At 42.5% G+C, this 16362-nt stretch overlaps 1 protein-coding gene across 1 annotated transcript in view; it reads right to left on the reverse strand.

Moving 5' to 3' along the window:
* The window catches only part of LOC126106219 (uncharacterized), a 165669-nt gene that overhangs the window by 63118 nt on the left and 86189 nt on the right, over window positions 1-16362 (reverse strand). The window contains exon 3 of the mRNA XM_049912449.1: window positions 1580-1731. Coding sequence (XP_049768406.1) covers window positions 1580-1731 — 152 coding nt within the window. The remainder of the gene's footprint in view (window positions 1-1579; window positions 1732-16362) is intronic.

Consider the following 16362-nt stretch of genomic DNA (forward strand, 5'->3'; position numbering starts at 1 on the left):
TAGTAATCGCGAAAGCGTTACGGAGATGATAGATAAACTCCAGTGGAAGACTCTGCAGGAGAGACGCTCAGTAGCTCGGTACGGGCTTTTGTCAAAGTTTCGAGAACATACCTTCACCGAAGAGTCAAGCAGTATATTGCTCCCTCCTACGTATATCTCGCGAAGAGACCATGAGGATAAAATCAGAGAGATTAGAGCCCACACAGAGGCATACCGACAATCCTTCTTTCCACGAACAATACGAGACTGGAATAGAAGGGAGAACCGATAGAGGTACTGAAGGTACCCTCCGCCACACACCGTCAGGTGGCTTGCGGAGTATGGATGTAGATGTAGATGTAGATGTAGGGCACGGCTTCCCAACCTTTTCAGCTGTCGGACCCCTTCTTCAGTCGAAAATCCATGGCGGACCCCTGGTCAGTCAACAGCACAGTAACTTCAAATTTCAGAGCGAAACCCATGGGAACTGAAAGCTTCTTAATGCAGGTGCCATGTTCCAAATGACCCCCCCCCCCTTCCCCGAAGTATCAATAATCTTTGGTTTAGAGATGAATGAAAACAACTTGAAACTAACGATCCAATTTGAATTCCCACTGTATCCAGACACTTACTTGTGGATTTACTATCATTGTTCAACACACTATAGCCTGATTAAAATTACTTGGTAACTGAAATTTCACACGATGGAGCTTTCTTCCTCCAAGAGCAATCAACGTCATGTCCAAACTGTTCACTGTTGACAAGCTGTCGCTTATGGTCTGTTCACTTCTACTATTTGGCTACTGTTGTGTAAGGATCATGCATATTTCGTAACAGTCGTGTGTGTGTGTGTGTGTGTGTGTGTGTGTGTGTGGTTTTTCATGAAATCCGAAGAAAAATGTTCAAATGTATGTAAAGTCTTCCTTTGGTCGTCCTCCCTCCTCATTCATTTCAACTGGAAACTTCCCCTGTTGCGAAGGCGATGGAGAAACTGCAGCCTTCTTCAATGATCCTGACTTCAGCCACCGATCCATGTTAGAAGTAATAAATTGGTCAAAAATCGACTTATGAAACAGGTAGTGCACTGACAAGGCAAGTTTAACATTTAATGATGCCTGGGGCCGCATACGTGCCAGCGAGCGCTGTGATTGGTCGACAAAGCTCGCTCCGCGCATGCGTAAAAGGTTTCAGCGCATCTAGCGCCGTGAGCCAGCACACAAACGACCCCCGTATTGTTGCTAAGCAGTCGATCAGAGAAGCTACATTCTCCTGCACTAAACTGGGTATACGTTCTCACTCAGGAACCGCAAAGGCTGCTTGGGGATACGACCTGAAGTAAAACACGTTTTACACACGAAAAAAAAAATAGTGATGAATTTGATTTTCACATTTTTATTCAATAATTTTACTCATTATTTTACTCGATTTGGTGAAAGATGGCCGCGGACCCCCTAGAAAGAGCCGGCGGACCCCTAAGGGGTCCGCGGACCCCCTAGAAACAGCCGGTGGACCCCTAAGGGGTCCGCGGACCACAGGTTGGGAAGCCCTGCTCTAGGGGTTTCCGCTGAGAGTAAAAGTTGACATCATGGGGTGTACTTACTGGAGCAGTCCTGCGACGAAGACCACTTCTTCTTGTCGTCGGCGGACAGCTGGGAGTGCTGCTTGCGGATGGAGCGGCCCCAGCCGGCGGTGAGGTTGCCCAGGCGGGAGAAGGCGCGCTTCACCATGGGCGACGAGGGCACGCTTTTGGGCCTGTGGCAGTCACAACAACACACAGCTCCTCACCACACGAGGGACTCTCGCCAGGACCTGGCAGGCAGCGGCGGACCAATGGCGGAGGCGGATCAGCAGCGTGCCAGCCACAGCTCTCCCACGGGACTACGCGCGCGCACTCCTCCCTACTCCCGTGGTGGTCTCCGCTAGGAGGGGCATGCAGGTCTGGGTCTGGGGGAGTCACGTCAGCTCCAGTCCAGTACCACTCGCTATTTCTCAACCTCTACCACTTCCCTGGGTTAGAATGTATGCCCTTCCACTATATGAATGACCCACGATACAGGTTGGAGAGCAACACCAGTTGGGCCAAGTCTGCTCCATTCTATTATGTTAACTAGTTGTCAACCCGACATCATCTCGACAGAACATATTGTTTGTTCGCTAACATAAAAATTGTTTCTGATAATCCCAGACATTGGGAAGAGAATCCTATGCTCGGGCAAGTCAGCCTCATTTCCTTACAAGGGTACCTCTCCATCGCACCCCTCTCAGATTTAGTAATAAGTTGGCACAGTGGTTTGGTCTTGAAAAACTGAACACAGATCAATCGAGAAAACAGGAAGAAGTTGTGTGGAACTATGAAAAAAATAAGCAAAATATACAAACTGACTAGTCCATGCGCAAGATAGTCAACATCAAAGAGAGTGTGAGCTCTGGAGCACTGTGGTCCCGTGGTTAGCGTGAGCAGCTGCGGAACGAGAGGTCCTTAGTTCAAGTCTTCCATCGCGTGAAAAGTTTAATTTATTTATGATTATCACATCCACAAGAAAACATAAATCGGGCGAGGTAGAAGAATCTTTTTACCCATTCGCCAAGTGTACAAGTTAGGTGGGTCGACAACATATTCTTGTCATGTGACGCACATGCCGTTACCAGTGTCGTATAGAATATATCAGACGTGTTTTCCTGTGCAGGAATCGGTTGACCTATGACACTGCGATCAAATGTTTTCGGTTCCCATTGGAGAGGCACGTTCTTTCGTTTGCTAATCGCACGGTTTTGCGGTGCGGTCGCAAAACACATACACTATATTACAGTGAACAGAGACGTCAATGAACGAACGGACAGATCATAACTTTGCGAAAATAAAGAAAGTAAAATTTTTTCTCGAAGGAAGACTTGAACCAAGGACCTCTCGTTCGTAGCTGTTCCCGTGAATCACGGGACCACGGCGCTCCTGAGTTCACACTGTCCTTGATGTTGCCTATCTTGCGCATAGACTACTCAGTTTGTATATTTTGCTTTTTTTTTTCATAGTTTCACACAACTTCTTCCTGTTTTCTCGATTGATCTGTGTTCAGTTTTTCAAGGCCTATCCACTGTGCCAACTTACAACTAAATCTGAGGGGGATGCGATGGGGAGGTTCCCTTTTTAGTATTAGCTAGTTGTTATCATCATGTATCTAGATCATATTATGTGTCCTCTACAGTACAGATATCGTTGGAAGTTGAGAAGAAGATCCTAATGGTGTCCAAGTCAGCTCCATCACCTTCCTGGTAGATGGTTGGGGTTGGGGGTTGTTTGGAGGAAGAGACCAAACATCGAGGTCATCGGTCTCATCGGATTAGGGAAGGAAGTCGGCCGTGCCCTTTCAGAGGAACCATCCCGGCATTTGCCTGGAGCGATTTAGGGAAATCACGGAAAACCTAAATCAGGATGGTCGGACGCGGGATTGAACCGTCGTCCTCCCGAATGCGAGTCCAGTGTGCTAACCACTGCGCCACCTCGCTCGGTATAGATGGTTGAAACTGTATGTTGTCTACCATAAGAATGGTTCTGACAGCCTCAGAGTTGGAAGGAAGGTCCTTAAACTGGTCAAGTAAGCTCCGTTCCCTAGCTATTATATAACATTAAACCCAACATCGTCTCTACAGATCACATTGTTTTTCTACTGTACCGATATTCCTGATGGTTTCAGGACTTATAAACAAAATTCTAATCCAGAGGAACTCAGCTTTAGTCAAATGCTATTTGCTAATTCTCAAACCACAAACAATTCCCTAGAGTTCAGTGTGAGTCTTTCCATTGCACAAACGATAGTCACTGAGGTTGGAAAAGTAAATGTGCCTAAAAAGTCAGCTCCACCCTTTGTGTGTTATCTAGTAGTCAGACCTACTTCATCTATACAGATCACATTCTGTGTCTTCTGAAAGTCTCAAAGTGGTAAACCCAGCTCCATTACCTGTATGTTAGATAGCTCTACAAGTAACACTGTCCATCCTCTACCATACAGACAGTCCCAATACGCTCAGAAACTGGAAAGAAAGTTCTCATACCGGACAAGTTACATTTATTTCAGTACAACGTTCTAATTTTCAACTCATAAGCATGTCCCTCATAAGCATCCACTGTACGTCGTTCTACAACGTGAATGATCTCTGATAGAAGCTGACAGAGGATGGACAGGACCACCCAATATTGTCTTTTCAGATCATAATGTGTTCCTCAGTTACAATGCCCCTCTAGATTTGAAGTTGGATGAAAGCTCCCAAATCTGGAAACATGAACTCCATTTCTCTTCTGATAACTAGTAATCATGCCGGCAACATTTCTTTGGATCATACTGTATGGCCTCTACCATACAAATATCCCTTATAACCTCAAAGCTGGAAATGAGATCTTAATTCTGGTTATATCATTCCCATTCCTGAATTTGCCTACATATAAACCACTGATTTCCTTTTGAAAAGATATTATAGCTTTAGCTGTAAGCCCATTATTTATAGGCACGACCAGTTTCACAGCATTTTAGCTGCATCGTCAAATGCAATCTGTACAAATTGGAAGACATACTGTCATGTCCGGTGACCTTGGAGGCCAGTAATGTAAGGCTGAATCATTTGGTCCAGTGCGACAGATCCATCGTTCAGTAATCCTTTGAGTTAAAAATGCACTTCCAGATGCCAGTGTGGCGGTGTCCCATCCTGTAGGTAAACGAAGTCGTTCAAATCAGTTTCCAACGGGGGGAAAAGAAAGTTCTCAAGCCTATCCATATATGTGCTTCCCGTAACAGTGTCCTCGCAAAGAAAAATGGACCATACACATTTTTCTGTGAAAATGCACAAAACACATTAAATTTTGGAGAGTACCTCTCATGTTGTACAACTTCATGTGGTTGTTATGTACCCCATATTCTCACATTATGACGGTTCACCATTCCATTTAAATGGAACATTGCCTCGTCACTAAACATTATGCGTGGAAGAAAAATGTCATTCTCCATCTTGCCATGATCTAAATTACAGAACTTCACACGCTGTTTGTCACCTTCACGAAGAGTTTGCAGTAGCTGCATTTTGTATGGTTTTATCTGTAAACGTCGACGTAACACACACCAAACGGACATCGTGGGCAAATTGAGCTGTTGAGCTGCGCGGAGAACAAACTTCTGCGGACTCCTTGTGAAGCTATGGCGGATGCGTTAGACGTCTATGCCAGACACTCGGGGACGGCCCTGCGGTTTGCCTTTACACAAACAACCTGTTTCTCGGTATTGTTCATACCATCATCTAATGCTCTGTGCTGCAGAAAGGATCCACACCATACCTAATACGAAAGTCACGCAGAACAGTTATTACTGACCCACGCTGCGCAAAACGTAGAACACTAAAAGCTCTCTATTGTCCCGACACCATTTTTACTAGAACTGAAGCAAGCGCACACTGCTGCTACCTAGCTCGAGAGTTTACTCTTTCCAACATTACGTTGTTCACGCACGTTATCTCAAATAACATAATAGTTATGATTTTCGCACAAAAATCAGATGATTCTTTTTGAGACACCCTGTATATGGGACGAACATACAAAATCAAGTCATGTTCAGATTGAAAAAAAAAAAAGAGACTGGGATGACCCAGCGTTCATAATCAGAAAATTTTTGCTAAGTAGCGGACGCCAAAAATAATATCACATATAGCGCTTCCGTGATTTCTAGAAAGGAGGCAACTAATAAGAATAAAATCCTAGTAAGAGACTACCAGGTCAGTAAAACACCAGTAATCTCCACACACCATGAGTAGACGTGTCTGGTGAGCTAGCGGAGTGCCCATATGTAGAAATGGTGATCAAAGTACAGACCGCATGCGCACTCCACAACATACCGACCTCTCTATGAGATCGCAGCTACGTCCTGTTTAGTACACAATCCCGTGCGCGCGCTTGCTATTGGTAAATTTAGCTCCCAGCCATGTGGCCTCGCAATGCGCTGCTTTCTGCCGATTGAGCTAGTTAGGTATGCTACGATTTTCAGTCCTGTTATTTAGTTCATGTCAGTTACGTACTGTGCCTTAAAATAGTTTTACGCTGGACAGTTTTGGTGGGGATTAAGTACAATTTCAGTTTGAGTAACTGGGTTTTTTAATCTGTTTTATGGAAACAGGGGACCTCTAGCTGCTCAGTTTTTACATTATTTCGTAGATGAGTGGAGCGGTCTATGGTTTGATCACTATTTCAGCAGATGAGAGCTCGTCTCGCTCACTAGACACTATTACTCACGGTGAGTGGAATTTATTAGTATTTTACCTACCTGGTAGCCCCTTATTAGGAATTTCTTCTTACCATCTTATTATGAAAGCTGGATTATTTCATACTCTTTTTTTGCTCTAAAATGACTTGATTATGTATGTTCATCCTGTATGTACTTTTTCATTTTAGTTATGTTTTCTTGCTGCCTTACATGAGCCTTTCTCTACAAATTTGTACAGATTGCACATGATGCAGCTGAAATGCTGCGAAGCAGATCGAACCTATAGATAAAGCACTTACAGGTAAAGCGTCTGATCTTTTAAAACTGTCGCTGCCCTGACTTCAAAGTCTGCTGCGCATTGATATTCTCCCTGAGTCGCATTGTATGTTCTGCATCTCAAGAAAAATGCCCGTAATCGCTGCAGTAGCCTCAAAGCTTAGCAATGGATGCTAAGTTTCATAACGTCGTCTTAATTCCAGTACTATTAGCTTTCCAGAACTTCCTCTCTGTTACAAAAGGGAAGTTATAGAGTCCAAAGGCAACTACAGCCTATCAGCATTAGACTGTTTTCAACTTAAGATCTTCTAGCTGGATCCCATTATCTATTTTCCACAGGAAGAATGATCCCCGTTATAACATACGCTGTATAGTTGATCGAAAACGGGATCCTAAATGTCAGGAAGTCAGCTCCACTTCATATCGTTATCTAACAGGCTACCAAAACATTTCTCTCTGTGTGAAACAGTGCGCTCATATAATTCCAAGGACTGTGATTATCGTTTGCATAACGTCTTTGCCTGACAAGAGATTCCTAAGGTGATGAAGTTAGAAATTTTCTCCTAAGGCGGTGAAGTTACAAATTAATCAGAGTATTAAAACGGTAATAGTATAGTGTGTAAAATAGGAAAAAAATGCGCAATGTAACGATTTTAATACTGTGATTATTTTCACGTGTGTAGTTATTTTGGTTATATTTTATGAATACCCATTTGCAATCTTTCGGGATCTTTTATTGTTGTGTTTGCAATGTCTGGTTTTACAGTATCTCATTTTCTTTACGTTCTTTTAATTTGCAATCATTTTGAATGTTTATCCTACGCGCTGTCATACACTGTCAGTGAAGGTGCTACCTAATAACTTTTACTTATAGCCTGCAGCTACTTTTTGTAGTCTTATGTCTAGATTAGTTAAGTCTTACCGAAACTAGCGCCTTCTCTTGACGTACGGTCCTACTAGCACAGGAAACATAATATTCCTCTGTACTCTGGTTTTAATATGGCCGTTCATTAGATCCTTTAATCACTTGATAAACACGTCATTCGTTGTACGTGTGGCTCTAAGGTGCGCTACACATGGCGGCTATGACAACTCGAGGCAATTTCGTTTACTTTATTTGCCTGCCCCCCCTTTTTTTATTAATTCCTCCATAAATTTTTCCCCTTTTAAGCTTATACACTTGGTTTTCTTCCAGTGTATCTTGTTCGACGATCCTTCCTTTAGATGGTTCGTTACCACATTGCTGACTAACCGCCCTACTAACCAGAGATATGCATTGCTTTGACAGCCGTTCCCGAGTGTTGATCTGTTTTTTAATTTAGCGCAGCTTAGTACCACGCTCCTTAATTTTTAATTTTGTATAATTACATCCTTGCTTTTCCTTTTGGCTTAGAGAAATCTGAGGAAGCCTTAACCAAGTCTGTAATGAAAATACCGGGTGATCAAAAAGTCAGTATAAATTTGAAAACTGAATAAATCACGGAATAATGTAGACAGAGAGGTACAAATTGACACACATGCTTGGAATGACATGGGGTTTTATTAGAACCAAAAAAATATAAAAGTTCAAAAAATTTCCGACAGATGGCGCTTCATCTGATCAGAATAGCAATAATTAGCATAACAAAGTAAGACAAAGTAAAGATGATGTTCTTTACAGGAAATGCTCAATATGTCCACCACCATTCCTCAACAATAGCTGTAGTCGAGGAATGATGTTGTTAACAGCACTGTAAAGCATGTCTGGAGTTATGGTGAGGCATTGGCGTCGGATGTTGCTTTCAGCATCCCTAGAGATGTCGGTCGATCACGATACACTTGCGACTTCAGGTAACCCCAAAGCCAATAGTCGCACGGACTGAGGTCTGGGCACCTGGGAGGCCAAGCCTGACGAAAGTGGCGGCTGAGCACACGATCATCACCAAACGACGCGCGCAAGAGATCTGTCGGACATTTTGTGATCTTTGTTTTTTTTTTTTGTTCTAATAAAACCCCATGTCATTCCAAGCATGTGTGTCAATTTTTACCTCTCTATCTACATTATTCCGTGGTTTATTAAGTTTTCAAATTTATACTGACTTTTTGATCACCCGGTAACTTTGCAACCGAGACTGTCTCTTTATATCATTATGAAAACCGGTTCCTGCACCAATCAGCCTATCATGAAATGGAATAAGCTTCCGCAACATGTGTCGCAGTTAGAAATTTGTTTTAATGTTTGCAAGGGATAATACTCAGTTGTAGTTTTTTTATTAATTTCCATTTTCATTTCAACTAATTACAGCTATAGGTAGGTCAGTGCATGCAACGGTGCCTCGGTCTATCGTTACAAAGTTTTGGAGGGATGCTCCGGTTGGTCGAATCTGTACTATATTGTGATGTAATTTCTGTTCATTTCTTTGTATCAAATTTGATATTATGTTTATGTTAGTTTCTGGAGGATATTAGGCATTCTAAATCAATGCCCCGTGATTACGTTAGAACAGAAAACGATATTCGAGATTTAATTTCTTTTTGACGTCATTTATTGCTGTTACGCCCCATCACGAGCAGCCACAATGAAAGCTGCTACCATTAATGAGCTTTATTAGAAATTTTGTAGCTAAATCAATAAGAACATTGCGAATTTAGGGTTACTGTATTTCACTGGTTTGTATATATGAGTAGCAGAAAGTAGAAGGCTAGTTTACACTCTCATACAGCAAGAAATCAGAAAGCATATTCCTCAGGGCTCCATGCTAGAACCATTTATTTTCATTACACGCGTTAGTGACATGGGCATATTACGGCTCTTCGCCTTTATCTACCTATTATTAACATTTCCCAAATGTAGTTAGTCATTATACTGTGTATTTATTATCATTATTATTATAACAGTTGATATCAATGTTGTTTTCCATTCTTGAATTTTGTTGTTCCATGTTTTAATAGTCCGTTTTGTAGTTCTGAGTAAATTACGATGTAGCCTATGATAATGTGTCATTAAAAATTTAATAAAATTTGAATAAACAAAGAAGAAAACGTCACTTTACCAAAGGAAAAAGAACCGGAGCAGTACTAGCTTAGCGATCGTACAGTATACCAACCTACAAAGACAAAGAAGTAAATGCACTCTTTGCGACATGTCTGTCTGTCGCGAGATTTCCACCTTGTTTCTCGTTTGTCACTGGCACAGTTAAGTCGGCGGACTGTGATCACCTGGAGAGGGGCGCCGAAGGCATGAGCTAAGTTCCTCTGGAGGGCTTTGAATTGCAAAACACCCGAGGATCCTTTATGTACCGTGATTACGAGGCGTAAACCCACTATGAATTATTTACACCCGATAATTCAGCTCTTGTATAAAAGTCTCATAAGTCTTGTTCCCTTTTGTCACTTTGTCGGTGGGTAAAGTTTGCTGTGCCTCTCTGCGTGAAAGAAAGAACAGCCTCTGGCCGTCATGCAAACAACTAAGGATAACGCTTTTCCGCGAAGAATATCCAGAAAGATTTGTTATTTAAATCGCGTGAAAAATAATCGTGGCTGTGCAGATAAACAGCAGTATTTCCCTCTCTTGAGAAATTATTCTATCGAAAAACATTGCGAGTGTGTTTCTGTTGACATACTGAATCTATTGGCGTATTTTACCTTCTTTTGTAATAATATATGAAAAAAAATTTGGACCATGGTAAAAGTGGAAACGAAACCTTTGGAAGTCTTACACAACCCCTTATCCATTATGATATACTGCTGACTGCAGCGAATATTTCATTTACTATCCGTTTTGACAATAAAGATTATCACTATGTTTCACAGAATGTGGTTCCAGCATATTATATACAGATAACAGCATGTCAACTATGTTACAGCATTAGGCTTCTATTATTGCCATAACGAATGACATACTGCATGGTGTCATACCTATGATAGTCATATACCTGTGGCGCGTTTCAAACCGTACTCATGAGTTAAGACATTTTACAGATTTCCACCTCTGCTGTTGTTGAACAGTATTCGCTTAATTAAAGCTCGGACTTCCATAAACTGTATACTTGCCACTTACACCCTAGGTGGAAACGCTCCATAAATCAGTTAAAATGTATTTTAACAAATATAAGGCTGTGGTACCCCACATGAGGAAATTAATGAGATGCTCATGAGTATTTACGTTAAGACATACGTAAATGAAATGCTTGAGTACGGTACGTATACAGAATTTTATTCTTGACTACAGTAGTGCGTATATTTATACAGAACCCCACTATTGTCAATTTGGAAACATAAAATTACCATACACTATGTGATAAAATGTATTTGGAGACCTGTTAGTGAATAGTAATATGGGGTGTTTAAACGCGAACATTTTAGGTTTGGCTTTACCGTGATTGTTATTGACATCAAATGAAACAACAAGTTTACTGTTACCAGTCACTGTTTATTTATCGTCAAGACGCATTTCAAAGGTTTTTAATATGACGTGTGTGTGTTGTGTTACGATTTTTGGAATAACTTAAGACACTGTCTAGTGGAGAAACAAAACATTCTCGCAGAACATGTTTTTTTTGACAAAAAAGTAAACGTATATCTAACGATAAACATAAGATAAGTTAAATAAACGACCTCCAGTGCTCACAGGTTCCTTCCACTGTCGTAACACATCACATGTGTGCTGTCATATTTTGTAAACAAATATGGCGTCTGGAAACTATTAGGCGCAAGGATCATACAGCAGAAGAGAGACATTATTACAGAGTACAAAGAATATAATGATAACAACATTATTACAGAATAACTTTCGAAGGATTTTGGACATCTTTGTTTTGAGGTGTCGAATACATGCGTTGGAATACATATTTCAGATGGTATACAAATCCGATTTTGTCAAGATTTTGTAAGTATGAAGTTTAAGCTATATAAACTTCACAAAATCGGATTTATATACCACCTGCAGTATGTACTCCTAAGCATGAATTCAACACCTCAAAGCAAAGATCTCTAAAATTCTTTAAAAAGTATCCTGTAATAATGGTAATAATGTTGTTATGATGTATATTCTTTGTACTTTGTGATAATGTTTCTCTTTTGCTTAATGATCCTTGCACCTAATAGTTTACAGATGCCATATTAGTTTACAAAATATCGCAGTATACTTCTGATGTGTTAGTACAGTGGAAGGCACCTGTGACTAGTAGAAGTCCTCTATTTCACTAATTTTATGTTCACCAATAGATATACGTTTAGTTGTTTGCTAAAAAAAAAACCAAAACCATGTTCCGAAATAGTGTTTTGTCTCTCCACTAGACAGAGCCATAAATTCCTCCAAAAATCGTAACGCAACACACACACGCACACGCACACGCACACGCACACGCACACGCACACGCACACGCACACACACACACACACTCATGTCAGACTAACGAATGTAAGTCCACCTGGTGATGGGAGTTTACACCTTTGAAAAGCGTCGTGGAGATAAATAAACAGTGACTGGTAACAGTAAAATTGTTTTTTCATTTGATTTAATATGGGATGTATCGATCTTTCACATATATGACAGCTTGATATTTACTGGGGACACTTTGAATGAGGCTTCTTAGTGTCTGTGGAGGAATGGCAGCTCATTCTACCTCAAGAGGAGAAATCAGAAAATGCTGTGCTGTTGGACACTGGAATCTACAGCGAAGTCGGTGTTCTAGCTCGTCCCAAAGGTGTTGCATTGGGTTCAGGGCAGGTCAGACCATTTCAGGTATGTTACTGTCAACAAAACACGCCTCACAGATGCTGCTTTATGACAGAGTGAATAATAACACGATAAATCATTGTTTCTGTACCATTTCCGTACTGTGTATGTTGCACGACGATGTAAAATGTGTCCATATCCTTCCCCTTCAGCATTTGCTAAGATTAAATATGGGTCCACACCCTGACCACGAAAAACACTCCTTTACAGTAACACCATCCCCTCAGTACTTCAGTGTTGCCACCACACATGGCGGAAGGTAACGTTCCCCAGCATTCATCAAACCCAAAGCCTTCAGTCGGACTGCCACTGGGCATAGTGTAATTTACCATCTCAAGTCACCCGTTTCCAGTCGTATTAAACTGTGCATTGTTGGAAGGTTTATCGTATCTACCATATACGTATCCTATTGTTTCCAACTAATCGCACATGTGCAATTTCCTGGCAGATTAAACTGTCTGCCGGAATGAGACTCGAACTCGGGACCTTAGCCTTTCACGGACAAGTGCTCTACCATCCAAACTACCCGAGCACAATTCATGACCCGTCCTCACAGCTCCAAATGCTGCAGTACCTCGCACATGTAAAAAAGTCTGGCAAACGAAGCGGTTGTGGTGGTCACAGCAGTGTATTTTGCTGATCTTCGCAATGAAGATGCTACACTGTGATCAAAAGTATCCGGAAACCCTCCAAAACAAACGTTCTTCATATTAGGTGCATTGTGCTGCCACCTACTGCCAGGTAGTCCATATCATCGACCTCAGTACGCATTAGACGTCGTGAGAGAGCAAATGGGGCGCTCCGCGGAACTCACGGACTTCGAACGTGGTCAGGTGATTGAGTGTCACTTGTGACATACGTCTGAACGCGAGATTTCCACACTCTTAAACACCCCTAGGTCCACTTTTTCCGATTTGATAGCGAAGTGGAAACGTGAAGGGACGCGTACAGCACAAAAGCGTGCAGGCCGACCTCGTCTATTGACTCACAGAGACTGCCGGCAGTTGAAGAGGGTCGTACTGTGTATAGGCAGACTTCTATCCAGATCGTCACACAGGAATTCCAAACTGCATCAGCATCCACTGCAAGTACTAAGACAGGCGGGATGTGAGAAAACATGGATTTCATAGTCGAGTGGCTGCTCATAAACATCACTAAGGTAAATGCCAAACGAAGACTCGCTTGGTGTGAGTGTAAACGTTGGACGATTCAACAGTGGAAAAACGTTGTTTGGAGTGACGAAGTGCGGTACACAATGTGGCGATCCGATGGCAGGGTGTGGGTATGGCGAATGCCCGGTGAACATCTGCCAGCGTGTGTAGTGCCAACAGTAAAATTCGGAGGCGGTGGTGTTACAGTGTGGTCGTGTTTTTCATGGAGAGGGCTTGCACCCATTGTTGTTCTGCGTGGCACTATCACACCACAGGCCTACGTTGATGTTTTAAGCACCTTCTTGCTTCCCACTGCTGAAGAGCAATTCGGGGATAGCGATTGCATCTTTCAACACGATCGAGCACCTGTTCATAATACCCGGTCTGTGGCGGAGTCATTACACGACAGTAACATCCTTGTAATGGACTGGCCTGCACAGAGTCCTGATCTGAATCCTATAAACACTTGTTTGGGATGTTTTGGAACGCCGACTTCGAGACTGACATCGCTACCTCTCCTCAGTGCGGCACTCCGTGAAGAATGGTTTGCCATTTCCAAAGAAACCTTCCAGCACCTGATTGAACGTATGCCTGCGAGAGTGGAAGATGTCATCGTGGCTAAGGGTGGGCCAACACCATATTGAATTCCAGCATTTCCGATGGAGGGTGCCATGTACTTGTAAGTCATTTTCAGCCAGCTGTCCGGATACTTTTGATCACATAGTGTAGGTACAGAATATATCGAACTAGAGGAGGTAATGTCAAAAGACGTGTTACTTTCTTGCGTGAAAAAAAGCTGATTCATTAGTAGCTCGAGAAATATTCACCTTCCTTTCATAATGTTCGTAGCAGTACCAATTTATCTAGGTCAGCCTAAGTATTCCGCCGTCTGTAATTGAGTGTGTTGGTATTGTTGCGGTCTTCATTCCAAGGAATGGTTTGATGTGCTCTCAACGCTATTCCATCCTGTGCAGGCCTTTTCGTCTCAACATACCTACTGCAAGCTACTGACATCTGAACCTGGTTATTATAGTCAAGATTTGGCCTTCCTCTACAATCTCCCCCTCCCCCCACCCTCCTCTCCCTGCACTTTCCTCCCTTATTAAATCTACGATTCACTGATGTCTCAGAATGCGTCTTACCAACCGACCCTTTCTTTACTCAAGTTATGCCATAAATTTATTTTCTCCTCAATTCGACTCAGTACCTCCTCATTGACACCCCACTAACAATTTCATACGCAACATTCACCCGCGGTGCCATAGTTTGTATTTCAGAAGATCCTATTCTCTTCGTGTTGTCCGCAGCTCGTGGTCGTGCGGTAGCGTTATCGCTTCCCGCGCCCGGGTTCCCGGGTTCGATTCCCGGCGGGATCAGGGATTTTCTCTGCCTCGTGATGACTGGGTGTTGTGTGATGTCCTTAGGTTAGTTAGGTTTAAGTAGTTCTAAGTTCTAGGGAACTGATGACCACAGCTGTTAAGTCCCATAGTGCTCAGAGCCATTTGAACCATTTGAACCATCTTCGTGTCTAGACTGCTTGTACTCCACTTCTCACTTCCTTACATGGTTGCACTCGAGACAAATGTTTCAATAGAAGGCTTTCCTAACACTCAAATTTATCTCTAATATTAACAAGTTTGCCTTCTTGAGACACGAATTTCTTGCTATTGCCAGATTGATTTTCATATTCTTCCTATTCCGGGCATCGTCAGTTATTTCACTGCCGAAATAGCAAAACTGGGCCACTACTTTTATGTATCATTTCCTTACCTCATTACCCCGGTATCGCCTGATTTAATTCAACTACATTCCATTACTCTCATCGATGTTCTTTTCAGACAATATCAGTGGAGCACAGTGTATATAGCATTCACGTATATCTGCAGTACAGCAATTTATTGACATAAATTGCGTCTTACGTCATCCAGTAGTTCAAATGGTTCAAATGGCTCTGAGCACTATGGGACTCAACTGCTGTGGTCATAAGTCCCCTAGAACTTAGAACTACTTAAACCTAACTAACCTAAGGACAGCACACAACACCCAGCCATCACGAGGCAGAGAAAATCCCTGACCCCGCCGGGAATCGAACCCGGGAACCCGGGCGTGGGAAGCGAGAACGCTACCGCACGACCACGAGATGCGGGCATCCAGTAGTCCTTAAAGAGTTCTACCCGTTGGTTCCATGTTACCTATAGTATACTGTGCCACTTCATCGAAGATAATACTGTTACGATCTTACAATGGGTTACTTATTCGGTATGGCTTCTAGACTGAAGTCATCAGCAAATGGAACAATGCCACAAAAACCTAGTCTCCGAAGGTTTTATGAGTTTGTTATATGTCTAATGGGCTGATAGGCTGTTGAGGGTAGTTTATTACTGGTTTACACTATGAACAGACAAGATGGTTTACAGTGCTGCTTTTAACAGAGATATATCACCCTTTTTCAGACTGCTTATATCAAAGATAATCTGCAGGAGGTTTCCGTAAGGACGTACAAAAATTTTACGGGACATAGAGGTTGCTCGACTGAAAAGGTAGGGGACCTGGGGTCGGAGAAGCCAGCTTAAGGAGATAATGGGAATAAAATCACATTACTGTGTACTTTTTTATTTACATTAAATGCAAATACCATCGTTGACACAATGAACGTACCGTCTGCACTGAGTATTACAAAATGTGCTGAAACTGACGGAAATCAACCTCAATGCAAGATATCGGCGAACAAGATTCTGACGCACCCTGACAGATATCCCTAGTGTGTTTCGAATCACATCACAGGCATCTAATTCCACCTCCGTATCGAATGGGGTCTCATACACAAGTGACTTTAGTGTCCCCGTAGGAAATAATTAAGGAGATTCAGGTTAGGTGACCTCGCAGGCCATGCAATGGAACCTCCCTTTCCAATCCAGCGCCGGCCGGTGTGGCCGAGCGGTTCTAGGCGCTTCAGTCTGGAGCCGCGCGACCGCTACGGTCGCAGGTTCGAATCCTG

Source organism: Schistocerca cancellata, chromosome 10 (genome assembly GCF_023864275.1).
Source record: "Schistocerca cancellata isolate TAMUIC-IGC-003103 chromosome 10, iqSchCanc2.1, whole genome shotgun sequence".
Lineage (NCBI taxonomy): Eukaryota > Metazoa > Arthropoda > Insecta > Orthoptera > Acrididae > Schistocerca > Schistocerca cancellata.